The sequence below is a fragment of the Acanthaster planci genome, linkage group LG05 (assembly GCF_054643075.1).
Source record: "Acanthaster planci isolate LZ-2023a linkage group LG05, COTS_SCS, whole genome shotgun sequence".
Lineage (NCBI taxonomy): Eukaryota > Metazoa > Echinodermata > Asteroidea > Valvatida > Acanthasteridae > Acanthaster > Acanthaster planci.
The window spans coordinates 10,396,624-10,416,290 of record NC_141781.1 but is presented as its reverse complement, the minus strand read 5'-3'; the positions used below and the strand labels follow the sequence as shown (position 1 = coordinate 10,416,290).

At 39.8% G+C, this 19,667-nt stretch overlaps 1 protein-coding gene across 1 annotated transcript in view; it reads right to left on the bottom strand.

Moving 5' to 3' along the window:
• The window catches only part of LOC110981212 (protein FAM219A-like), a 48,234-nt gene that overhangs the window by 10,551 nt on the left and 18,016 nt on the right, over positions 1 to 19,667 (bottom strand). The window contains exons 3-4 of the mRNA XM_022238581.2: positions 19,354 to 19,567; positions 4,403 to 4,448 (exon numbers count right to left, since the gene is read on the bottom strand). Coding sequence (XP_022094273.1) covers positions 4,403 to 4,448; positions 19,354 to 19,567 — 260 coding nt within the window. The remainder of the gene's footprint in view (positions 1 to 4,402; positions 4,449 to 19,353; positions 19,568 to 19,667) is intronic.

Genomic DNA, 19,667 nt, shown 5'->3' with positions numbered 1-19,667 from the left:
CCAATCCTGTTTAAACTTTTGCTCTTTTTGCTAACACAGTTTGATTCACAAGCTTTTCTGACTTTATGGTAATTTTTCTCTTCTGATATCAAGTATCTCCCCATCACTTTATGCAAATTGCTCCAGAGGCAGGTCCAGCACTTGGACCCGTCGAGGTGCGTGATTCATCTCCTAGCCAGACACCCGATGGCAATGAAATCAGCACAGCGGCCGCCATAAAAAATCAACACGGCCTTGCTGCTGTGGAAATACTGAGTGGAGAAAGGGGAGGTGAAAATAAAAAAAAAACTTACACTAGCAACGGACTCGTGATACAACCTTGTTAAAACTGGGCCATGGCGCAATCGCTCACTGAATAATGAGGCAACGTTGGGGCAAGCCTGACTTCAGCCCCTTGCTCAACCATCGTGGGGTTAAACAAGGATGTAATTTGATCTGCAATCGAGTTAACTGTCTATTAGGGCAGGATGAGCCTGCTGATGCGTAGCCCAGCCGCCGGTAATTAGCCTTACGTGGGTGTGCCAAAGCAAGATTATCCTTATGGAGTTTTCTCACAAAACAAGTGATTATTAATTGAATGTTGTGGAATATAACAACAAACTTTCTTTAAAGACTTGTGATCACAACATCCAAGCATGACAGCTCTTTGAAAGGAAAAACCTTATAAGGCCCCCCTCCCCCTAAAAACCTTGGTCTCTGGTCAGACTAAAGTTCCAGAATTGATGCGGCGATTTTTTTTTGGTTTTGGTTGTTTTTTCGGGGGGGGGATATGGTTGGCTTTTTAAGACTGGCAATGTACACGGAAATGAGTGGCATATTTAATCAACGAGTAAAGGCTTGTGGTAGCACGTCACATATCATACATGTACCACCATTGTTGTTGATGAGCTGGCTGTAACTTTGTAATCTACCCACGGTCTACCGTTTGTGTTCGACATCAACATTACACAGTCGTAACGGATCTATCACCGGATACGAGCTACCCACGAATTAGTCTGGTTCCTTGAACAAATTGCCCTTCTGACTGGTGGACGGGAATCAGTCTACTCGCGAACATTCAGGCAGTGCGGAAATGGAGGGCGCAGTTTTGAGAATGTCGAGAAAAAAATGGAAAAAAAATTGATACGCATGTTCAAAATCGACGTGTGTGCTGACCAGAGACCGAAATGTTTTTTTTTTGGCCTAAACTAAAGAAAATTCCAGCTCAAAGTCACAAAGTCCAAGAGAGTAATACATGCACACCAATATTAGATTTTAGGAGAGCTGTTGGCTGTCCAGATCTTTGAGTGGCCCATATGCTACATGTACCGGTATCTAAAAGGGACATCTTCAGCAAACCAGCTTAGTCTGCCTCTTTCTCAAGAGGTGTTCCCCTATCATCAAGTAATACAATCTTCCCTCTATGAAAAGGCTCAATGCATAGATACAATTCCCATCAAAGGTACAAATATATCCCTGTTCAATCTTGACATTTTGCAGCTCTTAACAAGCCTTTTGCATGTGTTTGCTTGTCTTTCCACTTAACACAATACAGTAACCTTTACTGAAAATGACTGTAAGGTTTGGCTGTCATGACTGTAAAATGCCACTTTAAGCCAAAAATGACATTTCAGGCAGTTGCAACCCAATGCTGAGAAACAAACCAACCAGATGTGAAATTGCACATATATGGCAACTCCCCCCCCCAGAAAAATACAGTAAATTTAGCAAAACCAACAACTGCATTATTGCACTGCAGTGAGAAATCTTTCCCTTTACCCTCAGAAACATTAAAGGCATACATGTACTCCTTTGGTCAAAGTTCCTTGATCACCAAGGATAAACAAGTTATAACTTAACAGATTTTTCAACAAGAAAAACTGCTTTATTTCTCAGCTACATGTACATGTACAGTCCATGTACTTCATACTACAGCCACTAGGCATGTACATATCCACAATGCAGACATCTCTGACTGACCACTGAAGTGGAAGCCCAGGTTTTGTAAGATGAAAATTTGATTGGTCTGACTTGTTGGCAGGCAACTCACAACAACACCTGTCCATTTGAATGCCTACATATACGCTGCATACCTTGCATACCCTGGACATGTACATTGTACATGTATACATACCGATATGTGTACGAATTTCACAACACAAAACCATTTTCAATATACAGTACCTTTATTTTGCATTTACATGTACATTGTGATTTAACATTCAGGGATGACTGTACTTTAGCACGTCATTACATGATCATTCAAAGAGAAATTCATTCAATAAAATGCAAGACTGATTTTAATTGATGACGCTACATGCATTTTCAGCAGCAAAGGACATCTTTAAGACAAGAGAATAAACAGAATAAAAGTCAGCAATGGTCATGTGGCCAAAGGAGCAAAACTTCAGAAGTATGCAAAATCTGTTTCCTAGAAAAGATCACACACAAGTAACGTGCAAGCAGCTGCAGGGAACTTGCTAGAAGAGCTTGTGAAAAACTCACATTCTGTTGGTATTGAAGGCATTATTTGAATGGAGACTGGAATCCCACTCCAGCTCCAAGGGAAAAAAAACTGATACTCGACAAAAAATATCATCTCATAGACCGGCCACCTGGCAAGCTGACATGCATCTGCACAAATTAGACAGCAGCAATGGCCTGCTAGACTGAATGGTTGGCCTTAGCCAAGCATTGATGCAGCATGCAGGACGTGATGGAAAGGCAGGTCGATGGAAACGCAGGTTGAACAGTGACACAGGACATAATTTTTTAGGAATTCCTGGCCCAAAGTACAATGCACCTGAGCAAGACTTCCAAGGCTTCCTGTGTTACAAAAGGTTTTAATTTTGATCTATCTAGTGTCTGGTGAAGGGCACTTAATTACATATGCACTGCTGGTCGGTTCATACGTAGGCACATGCAAAAGCAAAGTGAACTTGACGTTATTAAACAACTACAGTGAAATTTATTTGTGTTTCGTGCCAAGCATGAATAGGCCTTTCAAGCAATCATAACAATACCGGTATGTCTAAGGGGTCATCCATTTTTTGTTTCATCATTTCAAACAATGTACCTGACCCTTCCCTCCATAGAGTATGCAAGAAAATAATGATGGCCAATTGTCTTATTTTCACACCTTTTTGAAAGCATACACAGACTTTTACTGCCCCTCTCAGCACGGTTTGTTCCTTCATGAAAGTGATTTAGAAATTGAAAACCTCTTCTGTAGATAATTTGAATTTTTCAAAATTAGCACTTTTTAGAGTACTTGCAAACAATGCAGTTTTGTATATGAGTCTATACGCACGTGCATGGCACAAGTACCAGTATACACGAACTGGGTACATGTACATTACATCTACGGCAGGTCACACACTACACTGTTACCCAGGTTATCTAAGGGTTATCGACAAATTTAACGCAGAGATTACCTGGGTCATTGAGAGCATTCACACTGCACTTCTCAGGGTTAGATATTCTCCAGGTTAACCGCCTCAAAATGCCACTTACCTGGGTAAGTTCTAACCCTACTTGCGAGGTGGATTAACCCACCGATCTCGGGGTTAACAACAGCTTTGAGGCAATTCTCCAGGTTACCTTCAGCGGTGTGAATACTCGCAGGGTTTTCTTCAGCCCGGGTTTTGTTTTCGGACAGTCCATTATTTTCACATGTACTTCATACGAAGGATAGTAACTTGTCTTTCTGAGTTAAATTCTCGTACACTATTTGGAAGGCACCAGTCTTGACCTCATGCAACAAGCATGAACATATGTGGCATAAGTTTCTTGTGTACACATATGTACACATTGGGACACATCGACACTTCTTCATTGTCTATGGCGAAAGTGGCAAAATTCAGAAGAAGTATAATCAACACTATGGGTTTCCAATTCCATGACAGGCACCATTTTGCTACTATGCTGTAGTGAGCAAAATTGGATTGTGGGAGGTCAGAGGTTAAGCTATGCACATGTGTACCTGATTCTCTGGGTTGCCACTCTTGCAGTGTGAACATAGTTACGAATTACCTGGGTTGACAGGAAAGTAGGTAAGCTAAATTGCAGGGTGAAGTTTTGAAGTGTGAAACCGATTCTCTGGGGTAGTTCCTACCCAGGTATGAACAACTACAGTACCCGGGTCATTAATTGCCCGCGTAAGTTCAGACTAATGTGAAAAGGGCTTATACGTACATACTGCATACATGTACATGTACCACATGAATAATATAACGGCAAGAGGATAAAATGTAAGTTTTCATACCTTCAACAGCATTGCCAAAAAACAGTGAAGGTGTACAACTCAATCTTCAATATGCGAAGAAGTACCATTATGTCTAGAAGCACCTGCAGTCAGTGTGCATATAACCTTGCCACGGTAAATCATGTGAAGAATGAGCGCCTGCTGTCTAAAAGATCTTACCTGTGACGGAGCAGAAGACAAGGCTACTATATCAAATTCATCCTCACTGTAATAGGAGGGAGGGGAAAAAAAGAATAGAGAGATAGATTATCAACAATTTATAATCTACTTTTCAACCAAGTTTGATGATACAATTAAACATACATGTACCGAGTATTACATGTACATATACAACACTGTTCTTGTCTTTCAGACAAACAACATACTGTTGAGTGTTCATGTTATTTTGTGGAAGTCTCTGCTTGCTGAATGCAAAGATCTGAAGCTGATTCCAAAATTTTGCTTGAAAATTCAAGTACCAGTACATGTACATGGAACTTGTTCACGTAATGTACATGTGGAAATTGGTCAAGCTGTTGTCTACCTCATTACTAGCTGTAAGTAATCAACAAATAGATCCCCCCCCAAAAAGTAGAAATAATAGGTGGTGCCTTTAACCTTTATTTTAAATGTCTTTTTCTGTAAAAATATTTCTTCTTCATGAATTATGAATGATACATTGTAGTGAGGTCAGTTAAAGCTTCAGCAATTTCTACTTTTGCAAGAATGTGTCCAAGGGAGAATTACATTCAACACCTTTCTGAATGTTCTTTTAAACTTCAAAAAAGTCCCTTATTCAAAAAACCTTCAACAGAGAAACTGCTCAAATGCAATCAAGAAAAGCCCTATGCTTTGGGATAAAAGGCATGTTAAGAAGTGAACAAAACTAATCAAAATCAAAACAAAAAGCAGCATCCAAAATGGGAAGAAATGCTCTCGATTTCAGCTGGCAGGTTATAAAAACCAGCCGAGTTCACTTTGCCAGGGATCAATTGAAAGACAGATCGAATGAATGAAACATGACACCAAGCCCTGGTCAACCTGCTGTCCAGCTGCCCCAGGTAGGTCTTGATCGGACAAATGATTGCCAGTAGCCATTGATTTGCCCCCAATTTGCAAACCACAAACTTCATACCCTTTTTCTCTAAAGGACACATTTCAGTGCTCAACTTATTGTGAAGTATCTTACAGGTGAGATACCCATTGCCTATACTGCAGAGATATCATTGAATAAGATCACTAAGCAATTTATCTCAGGAGATTTTTCATTCTTCTTGAAAGGCAAGAATTTTAAAGTCAGCTCAGAAACCATCACTCACTTTAGACCCGTCCAATAAATTCATGAAAAGATCACGACGACACATTTCTACATTAAAATTTTAAGTTTGATAATTACCACATGATCAGACTGCACAACTTCAGTTGGTAATTGTTTTTTTGAACAGTTCATTTTAATTCTTTTGAAGTTAAGCATGTACATGTACATGCTGTTCTAACAATTTAAATTTGTACTGAATACTGAATGTATGTTCTAAGCAAACAGCCCATTGTCTAATTGGTTGTTTACATGCATGAAGTACATGTACATGTAAATGTCTTTGGCTAAAAAGTATTAAAAATTGACATGCACATGTATTTATTTAGGAACCTTCAAACCTGTCCTCTCGAATCTACATGGAATTTACTAATGTGTTGAGGACATTTCAAGTTCCTAATGGACATACATGTAACCCGGAACAATTTGAGGTAAATTGCACTCACGCAGAGAGTAGGTCCTTGGTAAATGAAATTGGTATTTTAATTTTTCTTTGTTTCTTCTCTTTTTGGGTATTTTTCTTTTTTTTTGAGGAGGAATTTTTTTTTACCAAAAGTGCATTCGTAAGACTGGGGCAATAAATACATGTAACAAATCTAACACCCTGAACATCAAAGTGCAGTTCTAAACAAAAAATATAAACAGTTACTCATATCTTGAATGAGGTAATCTGATTTTGGTTGTGCAGTGTGCAGATATATACTAAGGCTCAAGAGTCCTTTATTGTTAATCTGGATATTTCAATGTACACATACTGTACATACATACATGTACATGTATGAAACCCAATCCAATCTTAAAGGCATTCAATACACTTACACCTGAAAAAGAACAAACTCTTGTCTGGATTGAAACATTACACTGGTGGCACTGTTTCTATCTCCTCAACCTTACCTGAAGATTTCACGGCATTGAACTAGTAGCATTGAATTTTGTCATTTGCATGTATGTGCAGTATTGGGACGTTATGCAAGACAACCTCTGCTTAGAACTTTAAGAAAGCTGAAAACAGAACTTTCCGAGAAAATGAAATTATAAAGATGTGCAATTTTGCCGTCAAACAGTTTTGTAAATTTGGCCAATTTCCAAAGATGAGTAAGGGTGTCATCATTGTCTCTGCGGAACGAAGCGTTTCTGCTCACTTATTGGCTGACTCTTCCATACAGTATCTGTACTTAGAATTACCACGAATCCTTCCAAAATCCAGCACTTTTGGCAGATTTGACGGGACTGAAGAAGATAGAGCCCTGCCACTCACATGCTCACACTTTGCATAGGGCAGGAATCCGGAAGCCCTTCAAGCAAAGAATACATGTATATACATGTATGTAGTTGGTTTTCAGAGAGGATTTAAAGATTTTTGAGATTGAGGGGTCAAGCTTAAAGAACTTTCAGACAGAAAATTGTACCAGAGGAAAGTCAGTTTTTATTTTTACACTCTAGAGTATATTTTTTTGGCTAAATACAAGAACTCACCATGGAGTCTGGTATGATTTATACAATTTTTAAAGCATACTGGTACATGTACACAGTACATCCATGTACATGCAACTTAGGAAGGGCTTTCAAAGTCCACAGAAATTCAGTTTGGCTTCAGTTCAACCACCGACTGCATCCCTACCGGTATGCTTTCAGAAAAGAGGGACAGAAGTACAATAATTCACAGCATGATTTCCACTGAGATTGCCAAGGGTACTTCTTTATCTAATTCTGGGCATATTACTTTGGGCAGTGGGGTCCCAACAGAATATGGAACAAGATTGTCATCATGATGACACGAGTCATGTTGCAGTTGGTATGAACAGAATAATTTCAGTTCAATGCTGTTGAAAATCTGCTCATCCGTTCTTCACTTCTTTTTTTGCGGGGGATCTCGAGAGGCATTATACCCATTATAATTGGATTGATCTCTGTTTCACTTTGTTTTGGGGGTAATCACAGAGTTGACTATATGACAGAATTCAAACCCAAAGCCATTCTTTTTCAAAAGCTCTCTGATGCTAAATGGTAATTTATACACACAAGCATCTTCCCCAGTAACATGTACAAAAAAATATGTTTAAATAAAAATATCAACAGAAAACAAAGAACTTTCCCAGAGTCATTGAAGTGAGCCTGTAGACAAGCTACATTGTACAGTAAACATGTAACAATAAAATTGGAAGCAATTTTTTTACACAAACACCCTCAGAATTAAGCCAAATCCCACTCCATTATATTGTTCCTGTAAACACGTTTCTTAGGGCAGATGCGAAATAAAAAGCTTCTGGATGGCACATGCTCAGCAATAAATCTGTATTTTGACTGGAATACTATACATTGTGGGGCTCTCCTCTAAAGCCCTTCATCTTTAAACGACTTAAAATTTCTGCATTTACGTCAGTAAAGAGGTCGATGTTTTTAAGGGTCTGAGGGTGGGCACCATGGCTAAAACAGAAATGTTTCCTTTGGGAGAAAAAAGAATAAACAAACTTTGTTGCTGGGGGGGTCAAAATTTTTCATGTGGGAGGAGTTACTGTATCTTTGGCTGTTGTTGAAGCCATTTATTCTCTTTGTTTTATTTTTGTCCAAACATGAAAATAAGACTCCTGCAGGGTTTACTGCAGCCATTAGTCTTAGACGGCTAAAAGGACAAACAAAAAAGGGGGCAAGGGGCAAGGACGGGTGTTCACCCCTAAACATAGACTGTATGCATGTGGACATATTATGAAAATTGTGAGTAGTTTGCTCGGAGTTTGCAATGTTTGTAAGAAAGCATTACAAAAAATTCTGAATACATGGAAAAAAGTTGGAAAACATTACAATAAAAAAAGGGAGACTGACAATGTATATGCTACAAAATAAATATTTGTCAGCAAAATTTAACACAACCTTTAATGTACTTAATGTACGATATGTGCATGTACATGTACGGGTAGACTTGTTGCCACTTTCAAAATTGTCTCAATCACAGAATCTAGTCGAAATTGTCAAAACCAATGCAGGACTGGGAACTGATGTAAAATTGGAAGGCGGACACTGCCTTCCCCTGAAATGTCAAAGCAGTCCAGGACATCACTTCCCACTGAGCCTTGGGGAAATATTCACTTATCCAGCCCAAAGGGGAAAAAAATCTGTCAATACATGTACATCAAAAATGTTTATGTCTTCATCAGCTCTTGGAAAAAAAAAAAAAAAACGAATATGAAGGTACGTGTACATGTACATGATGTGCGACGCTAGTAAGGTTAACATGGGGAAAGCAGAAGAGAGACATCATGGTCTGTGACTCATGCACATGTCAAAACCATCCATTTCACCGAAGGCTGAACATACATGAACTGCACGGGATGTCTCCACACATGATTAATCTTATTTGAAATCACTGGGGGAACAAAACAATCACTGTCTGGATGTCTAGTCCAATTATCTCGGGAGGGTTCTGCAGGTGGGAGGACCCAGAGGTACCTGTGCATGTGAGAGACAGCTGAGAAGGGAGGAACTGATGGGTAGGAGGAAAGATGGAACGAAGTGATGTGGGAGAAGAGATAGAAACTTCAGATGACATCAGCAGTGAGATGATGGCAAGATGTCCAGAAGGACACTGCAAGCCAGTGAAAAGCTACTGTCAGGAAAACATCATGTACACATACCCACATGTCCATAAATATGCACACGTTTCTGAATGCACCACTGCATGTGCACACATCGTACTTGTTCCGCAGTTGGAGGGACAAACACTTGACATTACACCCATTGTGTGGAGACCCAAACCATTGTGGGGACAGAGAAATGTCCCCACAACTCAGTCCCAGTTAAACAAAAGTAACTGTCCCCTTAGGCCTGACCACATTTCTTTACATACCGGTACATGTACACTGAATGTGGTGCATACACCTGCATGTGCATGTACATGTGTGTCTTTGCTGATGCCACCTTGTGGCGATAATTTCTTAACCGAAATTTGGGATCAAGATGTGGAGATAGTGCTATCGTTCAGTGGGTGCACATTCCCCACAATTACATTGTCAGCACATATTATGTGTGCATATCTGCATGCGTGAGCACACATGCCTTATAGAATTCATCAGCTGCTCAGTATTCCTTCAACAAACAAATCAACCTGAACCGCAAAGTGTTGCAATATCGCCAAGTACCACATTAGCCTACATATCGGCAGAGCCATTCCCACCGACAGAAGGAACAAAACCCAGCTTGCAATCCACTTTAGATATTAAGTGCACTTAACCGACCTGAATAAATAAGCCATGCCTCCAGAGCAGGGAAAATTACGTATTTTGTGGCTATCCCACTGACATTCTCGGCTTTTTTCCCTTAAAAACACCGGAAGAAGTATTCTAAATACTGACTGTAATGCAAGTAACACAATGGCATGAGGAACTCGGAGATACAATGTAACTATGAACCCTATAAACTTAAGCACTAACCACAGATAAGCACTAAAAGGAGGATTTCAATTCAGCATTTATAACCGTTTCCAGACTGACCATTAGAATAAATATTACAACAAAGCCTATCTTGAAAACAATATCCTGCGTCATTTGATCCAAACAATTTTTCAACACTTTCTAGAATATTTCCTTTGGAGCCCATGATTTATTTCCTTGAAGTTTTAATTTCTGTCACCAGTCAGAAATCTTCTCATTTCCCAAGAGTTATGAGCCTTGCATTTACGTCATCAAGGTGCATTACTTGCATGTACACGTGAACACCAGAAAGAGAATCAAGCGAAAAGCAAGTAAATGGGATCACTTTTTTTTTCTTTTTAAATTTGTGTCCAAGTTACAACTACAGTTCCACCAATTTTGGGTAGCCTCATACAAAAAAGGAACCTTATGGTGGCACCTTTTCATGACAACTGAATGCAGATCTGTGTAGAACAGATGCATGCTATCCAAAACAATTCTCTGTAAATTTGTATCAAAAGTTTCTTGAACATATAATATTGACAAATATGACCAACCCTTCCAAACCCAGGATGACATAAATCACTTTGATGTTTACAAATTCTTCTGCTCACTGTTGATCTGTGTTTTTGAAGTACATTGTACTCCAAGGAAACTACTGCCTGCAGAAACATACGCACTGAAAGCTATGGCATTTGAATGGTTCATACATGTTGTTATTATTTTCCAGGTAAGAGTTACAAATCTTACCTGTTTTGGGACAGTGGGTCATATACATGTACTATATCGAAACAATTTGTTTTTGCTTTGTCTTGTTTTATTTGGTATTCTATACACTCTAAATTTCCCTTTTTCTGCGGTTAATTTGATGAGTTGTAAAATGCAGCATACGGGTGGTTTCATCTACAAATTCTTCCTGACATTGTGCTCCTTAAGAAAGATTAACCCTTGTACTGAAATGTTCCTTCAGGACAAAATAGATCCTACAGGTACATGTACATGTACCTGATGACAAAATTAACACACTAAATGACCAATCACATTGACTTCTGTGCACAGTGTTTAAAACGTCTCTTTAATCATTTTAAAATGGAAACTTAATGAGCTCTGCATGATTATGGAGTCACAAGCTCAGCCACGTTCAGCGTGAACAGCCGGGGGGGGGCCATAATTGGCTTGCAGTCCAACCGCAGCACACACAATTACATGTAGGGCGGCTGAATGCACCTGAATGCAGTTTCCTTTTAATTCTTTTACTTCTTCTATTATGATAGCCAATTCCAGATTTAAGGTGTGCAACGGGACCAAGGAAACAATCTGTACAAATGTTCTGTTTGTGACGCCTTCAAACGTATAAAATGCAATTTTGCCATTTACATGTAATTGACTTGTCCATCATGAATTCATGACTTCTCAGATCATCTTGATACAATATGGCCGTGTCCGAAACGGGCTTCCAGAGCTACGGCTAGGTCTATTGTCTATGCGTCTCCACGCATTTCCAATGGAGCGAAGACCTAGACCTAGCTCTAGACAACATATTCGGATGCAGCCTTTGAATCAAATATGGACATGTGCAGCACGTACCCAACATTGTAAGTAGTTGCACAAAAGATGCAACAGCAAGTCTGATTGGAACCAAGCATGACCCCACAAAAGTTTCCCATTTCATTCCCCTTAAACGTTTAGTTTTAAATATACTTGCAAGTTTGGAAGTTTATATAAATAAAAATGTCTCGATACATCTGGAGGTAGGCACATCTTCAGACTACTGTAGTTTAAAAGCAAAAACAACACTCTTTGCAGTGTTTGGATACGTGCATGACGTCTAAATGAGGGTGCTCGCTGGGAGAAAAACAGTGTGAGTGGGCATCCAAATGCATCACTCCCATTAAAACCAAGCCGGAGTCAAAACACCACCAAACTAATTGGATTTTTGGCCACGACTCTCTGGGGAGGCCTGGGGAGAGGAAAGCAGGCTGGAAATTGTTTGGATAATTCCAGAGATTGTTCACTTTTATAAACACTGACACAACGAACTGGAACACTTCTAGGGGCTATAATTGGGAAGAGGGGGTGGGGACAAGACACAGTGATGAGTAGGGGTACTGTAGCTTGGCCAAAGAAAGAGTGTAAACTTGCATCATTTTTTTACAATTTCAAATTCCTATGGTGTGGAAGCCATAAAATAAGGGTTCATTTGTTTGCTTATAAAGGAAATACTGAGAATAGGACATACAGCTTTTGGTTACATGATGACAAATATTTGTAGAAACAAGTACTTGTACATGAATTTCACAAACATTTGAAGAAAACTGTGTGTACAGTGTATATCACCTCTGTATACGATTCGTAAGTGTACTGCACATAGGGTTACATGCATTGATCGCCGTTTACATTGAACCGTGGAACCGGAAATTAATGTGCAACTTCAGCGTCCAATGAGAGCCTGCAAATTGTGGCGCATCTGCCTTTGTGACGAAGTCACTTACGAACCGGATACAATACATTAGATGTTGCTACGAAAGCTCAAGGAAGACTTGTCTTGCAGTTAATCATGACAGTTCTGTACCAGTACAATGTACATGAAGATCTCTAATTGTAAATATGGCAGTCCACCACTTGAACTGGCACAAGAATAAGAGAACGCACCACAGTAAATCAACTGTTCGCTTAACAAGGCCTCCAATCTACATTTGAGCAGGTTTTGTGCATAAATTTCAATGTAAAAAGGAATACATTAACTAATTTGTTCAAGTTGCAATATGCAAATTATGTCATTAGGCATGTTAGGTACACTTTGACGCATGCAGAGCTGTACTTCCATGCAGTGATGCACACGTCCACTCTTGATAGTAGTAATGAATAACAACTTTTTTTTCTCACACCCTCGGTGTAGAGTCCCGAGAAATAATTCTGTGCATCTTGTGAAGTCATGCACTCAGATGCTCCGGGCATCACAATCTCGGGGGGGTGTGACTATTTGCCTGTGCACAGCCTGCGTGCTTCCAGGAACAAGGCTGTGTCACAGAGTAATGGAAAATGTGTTCATGGCAAAACAAACTGTCAGCTGGACTGGCTTGAGTTTTGATTTCCTACAAATGAAATGATTCATTAGTATTTTGATAAGTGGTTTTCTTTGTGAACCATGCTTTATGACTCCATTATTATAACTTGATTTTGCAATAGAATATGACACACAGTAATTCTACATTGTATCGGGGGGGGGGGGAAATCTATACATGATGCAAACATGATTAATGAAGTCTTTGGAACCTTTCAGAAATTATCTCTTATTTCATACCTTGATGAACAGAACATGTCACCTGATTCATCTATCCAGACCAAACTTGTAAATTTAACAAATCACAGATTAACAATTCCTCCATAGGTAAGCATGTACATATTATCCAGAGTCAGAGACTATATCATGATTGAACCACAGAGCCAAACCCATCTCTACATTCAACTGTTGCTACCACAGGAACGAAAATAAACCCCGAAAAGGAAAACCTTTCAGAGACAACCTGCTCTGAAATTGCCCCGTCTCTGTATATTTTAACAAGAGCCTGGCTGTGTGCCTCACAGTCCATAATGTTTTCGTGAGGCTGACACTGTTAATAATTTGCAGTATCATCAATATTGTGTGTGTTTGCAAGTTGCGTGTTAACAAATGAGCTTCATTACAACAACCAAGTCCACTGTCTTATCTGTGTACTGTCCAAACTGGACTGGGTGTAAGTGCACGTGTCGTGGGGAGAATAATTTAACATTAGCAACTAAGCGTGAACACGTAATAATGCGAATAGCTGATTATATCAATGATAGAGATCTTTATGTGGATGACACAATAATTCCATAGATAATAATGGAGCTGATCTAACGCTTCCTTGGTGTGGCAGCAAGAACACAATGAGACCAAATTTACAACCAGGTACAAGAACTCATCGGGGCTTGTTAGTGATCCATGACTTTGTCTGCCCGGGGTCTTCCTTGATCAGATTCTTCAGCCTGATTCTCAAGGGTTCAAGCAGGCAGCCTGAATCCCCTCTCTTTCAACTGCTCGACATCCATGAAATTACACTGAAATCCAGTCAAAAGAGAAAGGAACTAATACATGTATACATGTACGATGGGGCACATTTGAAGAACTGCTGATATGATGCAAGTACATGAATCGTACATGTTCCAGTACATTAATGAAATGGGCTACATACATGTACATGTACTTGTGCATGCTTTGCCTAAATACAGTAGCATACTGTACTTTTTAAAACCCTAACCCCCTAGGGTGTAAGTAAAATCACATTGAAGTTGGAGGATTTGGGACTGTTAGGGTTAACACACACATACATGTACATGCAGTTATTCCATGATACAAGCTACCATTATCATGCTTCACCTACCGTTACTGTTACTAAGTACATACATGTACATGTACGGCTCAGATAAAGATGTGTTATGTGTGGTACATCGATAAAATGAGCCATGTGTACAGGTACACATGTAAATCCTTCACAGTATAAGACTTTTTTCCATACACATACATGTACATGTGAGATGAGATATGACAATAACCAAGATGAATATGTACTGGATATATCTTTGATGTTTTGGTGCATACACTGGTACCGCTAAGTGTGTACAGCCATCCAGAGATTTAAAGAAAGAACTACTCCTCAGAAACTTTTCAAGGCATTGGCTACCGTACATGTACTGGTACCTTGCATTGTCTCCCTTCTCCGAAATTCCATTCCTGTTTTCTCATTAACTGTTTCACTTCTCTCAGGAAAAAACTGACTGAGAGCAACAGATTTCTTAAAGTGAGCTTCTGGTGCAATATACAAAGTGTAGGTAACAAGAATTCATAAAAATTGCAAATGGCACCCAACTACCAGAGTGTACTCGACCACATTTCAACTGAATGTACACAAAGCCACAGCACCTTAATCGGAGCCGAAGGCTACTGGGAACAAATGCACAAATGCAAATGGTGTTGAGGTCTCCATCCACACCTCAGCCAAATTGGATATTTTGTGGCTGTGGCTTTGATTTTTGCCATGGGCATTTACTAGCAGAGTAGCCAGCTTATGCTGGATTCGGACACAGGCTTAAATTGCATTTCAGGGTACTCTTACTCAGTACACGTACATGTGGGAGTACAGTCCACTGACCCATGCACATGTACATGTATACCATGTTCAGTACCCACAAATGCACTGAATATTGCAAACAGCATTCCACAACTTTTTCTTCATCCTTGAGAGCTGAGATGCTACATGTAGGGTACATGTACATGCACATGTACATGTAAGCACCTAACAGCTTGTGCTGATAGTGAGCTACACTGTACATGGTACATGCATGGGGTTTGTAGCTCTATGGTACATGTAAGGTGTCCCACTATCACCCATTCACCTTATTCAGGGCATGACCTTTATTGAGGTGTCAGTGGCTACAGAATCCACACCTCGAGGCCATCAAATCAACCAATAAAGTGATCCCATGGCCACTGAATATGGACAACAGAAACCAAATTATGAAACCTGAATTGATTTAGGCTCTCAAACAGTAGCAAAAAAAAAATTTGTTGCAAGAAATGTGATTATAAGGAAACTGCAAACTTGGAAATTTTTAAAACACATGCATTTCACATTTCCTGTTAGCACTCCGAAACTAACAAGATTACCTGAGTGTGCATTTACCGGTATTTCTAAGTGAACATTTTTTTCTACCTCTATGCTTGGATACAATTGCACAAGAAGGTCCGTGACACTCTTCAAGATGCACAAACACACTTGTCTGGTGGATCACTTTCATCTTCAAGTATGAACACTGGCATAAAGGATCCTTTAATCCACACCTCGGGGCCACTTGGATATGTCAATGATGAGGCCCAAGCGCCACTGAACTTGGACAAGCGAGGTGAAGCAACACTTTAAGCAGTCCAAAAGCCCCACAGATAGATATCTCATTTCCTGTCAATGCTCTCAATACCTGTGGTAATTGCTTTAATTATAGGTAACAATGACAGTCGTTTGTGATTCTGTCCACTGTTGGAATCTCAGAAAAATACACCTAACGCCTGGAAGATAAAAATTCAGAACTATCTCTCAGGTTCTGCTTCTGACAGTTTAAAGGGATTGGGCATTACTCTTTGTAAGACAAATGTAAAGAGATATTTGATCTTTGGTGATCTTATTTTCTTATGAAACTTATTTCATGCACGAGAATGGAATTGTTTCCAACTTTGTTCACCAACTGTGCTGGAACAACATGTGCTCAAAACCTGGGGGCAGTTACACGCACAAAGGGCCAAGATGATTTCGCTCACTTTCTCATATTCCTGCTCTGACATTTCAAATCTGTCCCATCCACTTGAAAGTCAGCATTGGAAAGCTAAAATCAAACCAGGAACTACATGTAGATTTTGATGGAATGAAAGAAAAGAAATTACATGTACACGTACATGTACACACATTTAAGGTGTGACTTGACTGAGAATGGCTGGATTTAAGGGGGAGCCATCCGCAACTGCTTTTTAAAAAATTGCAACGTTCTCCAGGCAAGGATGTTCTGGCAACAAAATTACTATGGCTTATTGAATTCAACGATAATTACAGGATAATGTTGGGGTATTAAGCGGTCCTGGTGTCATGTCTCAATGTTCCCATAGGGCTTCTTTTCCTCTTCTTTACAAATGCTAGAAAATTCTGCCCTAGCTGAACACTGATGGGACTTCTCATCTTCATGCAGAGGAGGCATGGACAGCTATTAAACATCCCATCAAATTTGCTGTATGTATGTTTTATAAACTGTGGCTGAGTACATGTACCATTTACATGTACTGATAGGGGGCACAGTCAATGATGATATCATAATAATCATGACGATAATTAGTGACAGCAGAGATGTTAATGTTGATGATGGCACAGATGAAAACAATTTGGTCAAATTGACAGTAATGACGACATCATCATTCAACTAAATCAGCATTCCTACATTTCTAGTTGAATTTAAAGGGGAAACAAGGTTTCTAACCTTCTTTATCATTTGAAAGGACAAAGGAACATACTGCACCTGTACTAGTATCCAGACTCAATAGACATGTAAGTGTACAATGTACCTCTTTAAACCAAACTGGTGCGACATGCATGTCCACAAATCAAATTAGTTTATTTTCAAAGGGCTCTGCTTACATACAATGTGCCTACATTTGACCAAAGATGCTCACTAAAAAATAGGTTGTGTAAAACAGGTCATGTACACTTTCATCATGTAAAGTGACTTTTCCGGCCTGCATTAGTGGGCAGTATATTTACCGTAACAAAATACAGCTTGCCATTGCCTGAGCAAACTGTTTAGTCTCAAGTGACAGAGCAGTGTGACACAGAGTAGGTGATGGCAAGATGTGGAAATGATGTCGACATGGTGTAATATGGCCCAACAGAATACATACAGGTACATGGACATTACAGAATACCTCCAGAATTTTTCAGCGGTTTCTTCATGCCGAGACAAAACAGATTGGATTTGCCTCCTGGTGCCTGCATTATGGTCAAGCACAGTACCGGTACACGTGGTACATGTACCGTACATGTACTCTTTTTCTCAAAGACAGTCTTTTAAACAACATCTCTTGCCTAAAAGTGGACTCTGCATGTGTGCCAGTACGTGTACATGCAATTCCTTAGATGGAATGAGTATCGTCAGAACAATGAGGCCACTAACTCCTGGTGTGGAATTGGCACTCCAAAAAAATAAGAGGCCATTAAAATAATTAATGAAATTATGAACCTCACCACAATTGTGGAAGAGAAAGCAAACGTCTTCTGCATAAAACAGGATTTTCATTAAAGCGTGCTGCCATTCACATAATGGGAAATGGTTTATCGTCCCATGTAATGCAGTCTGTCATTTTGTAAGAATGTATTGTTAACCTAATATGCATACATTATTAACACATGTACATGTGCATGCATGTACATACATGTGCGGTATGTCCTGGTTGTCACAGAGCCCATGTACATGTACACGGGCAAGTGGTTTGTGTATTTATGAACCTGACAGAGACCTATACAAATTGCCTATCCATTAAGGACAATATGGTAAACCTGGCACCAAGTTACGATCATTTACACAGCCAACAAGCCCTAAGGTGGGGATAGGAGTGGACAGACATTAAGGTCTGTATGGCCTGTATTTAGAATCATCCAATACTCCGTCAATATTACTCCGTCTTCTAACCATTTGGACGCTTACTGTTACATGTTTCCCAGTGGAACTACATTCCCAGTGGACAAAATCAATTCCAGTCCCTTGGAGGACGTGTACACATTCTCACACTGAAGGCAACTGAACCTTCAGTGATTCTACTCGATTGAATTAAGCAATCTACCGGGATGTGTGAACGGGGCACCAGTTTTAGAAACGTCTTCTAATAGATGCCTGATTAATACCATATATAAATGTGTACATTTATACAAACACGTGTGCACACCCGCTGCTGGTAAACTGCAGTATATTTGTAACAACCTACGGTACAAAGTGCAATTTCAGGACACCTTGCACCAAAATTTATCCTTCCCAAGGATTCTTTAAGTAAGTTGATCCATTGGTGAAGTTCAGGCCATGGTGATTATACTATCCATGTAAGCTCGTTACACATGAATACCAAATGGACCACGAGGAACATGGGCTTGGGACGCGCACCCTGTACACTGTAAAACTGAGGGAGACAAGAAAAGAAATGCCCTCTTCAGTTGGAACTCAGGCCCTTTCAAGATTGTGACCTACTGAAAACTTTCTAAATCTCAGCTGAATTCTCAGTAGGTTGTTACTGTCAATGAGGCAATTTGAAAGGCTATAAGCTGTAGGGCGTAAGGTTCCAAAGGAACAAACCAGACACATACATGCATGTACGTGTACATGTACATGTAAGGTACCGATAGTGTGCTGTGGAATTGCCCCGAATTCTACCACACAAAGGTTTCTGAAGGCTCACATCAATTTGTACTTTGCTGTGTATGCATATGTACATGTACACGTACAGTCATGCTTGCTCCATGGGCAAATGGGAGGGAACGTAATGATAACAGATTGCATACATCTACATGTGCCGGTACATGTACGTCTACAAGTGTCAATCCTAACTTGCTAATTAGTACACCAGTGAACATATTCTTCAATTTCCAGGGGCTTAAACCACAATGTTTTGACAGTGGCTGTTTTCAACCTTTCTCAATCCAGCAAAATCCTCAGTGAATCTCCTGACGGATTTTGAAGGATCAGCGGATAATTAGGGTTAATAAACACCTTTCATTGTCCATGGGCCATTGCACATGTACATGTAATTGCACATTGGGCTTTGGATAGGTCTATTAATTGATGAACTTTTTCCGACAACTCACCTTTCACTGTCTATGGAAACCAGTGGTTGCTCACTGGGTTGTCTATCTAGAGCTGTTGTTTTCCAGGGCACAGCTAGTCTGTCTATTGAGATGAGGGCCGAGCGCCGAGGCTGCTGATCTACCAATGAGGAGTTGTTGCTCTGTTGCCGTGGTTTCTTGGGACTTTCTCGTTGACTGCCTGCCTCCCGCTTTCTTGAAGCTTCTCTTTGTTTTTCTATGCAGAAAAGTAGAGCACAAATTGATGACTATTAATGTCTCATTTCAATGTCAGGGGAGGCATGCATATAAAATCAGGGATTCAGTTTCAGGTCTTC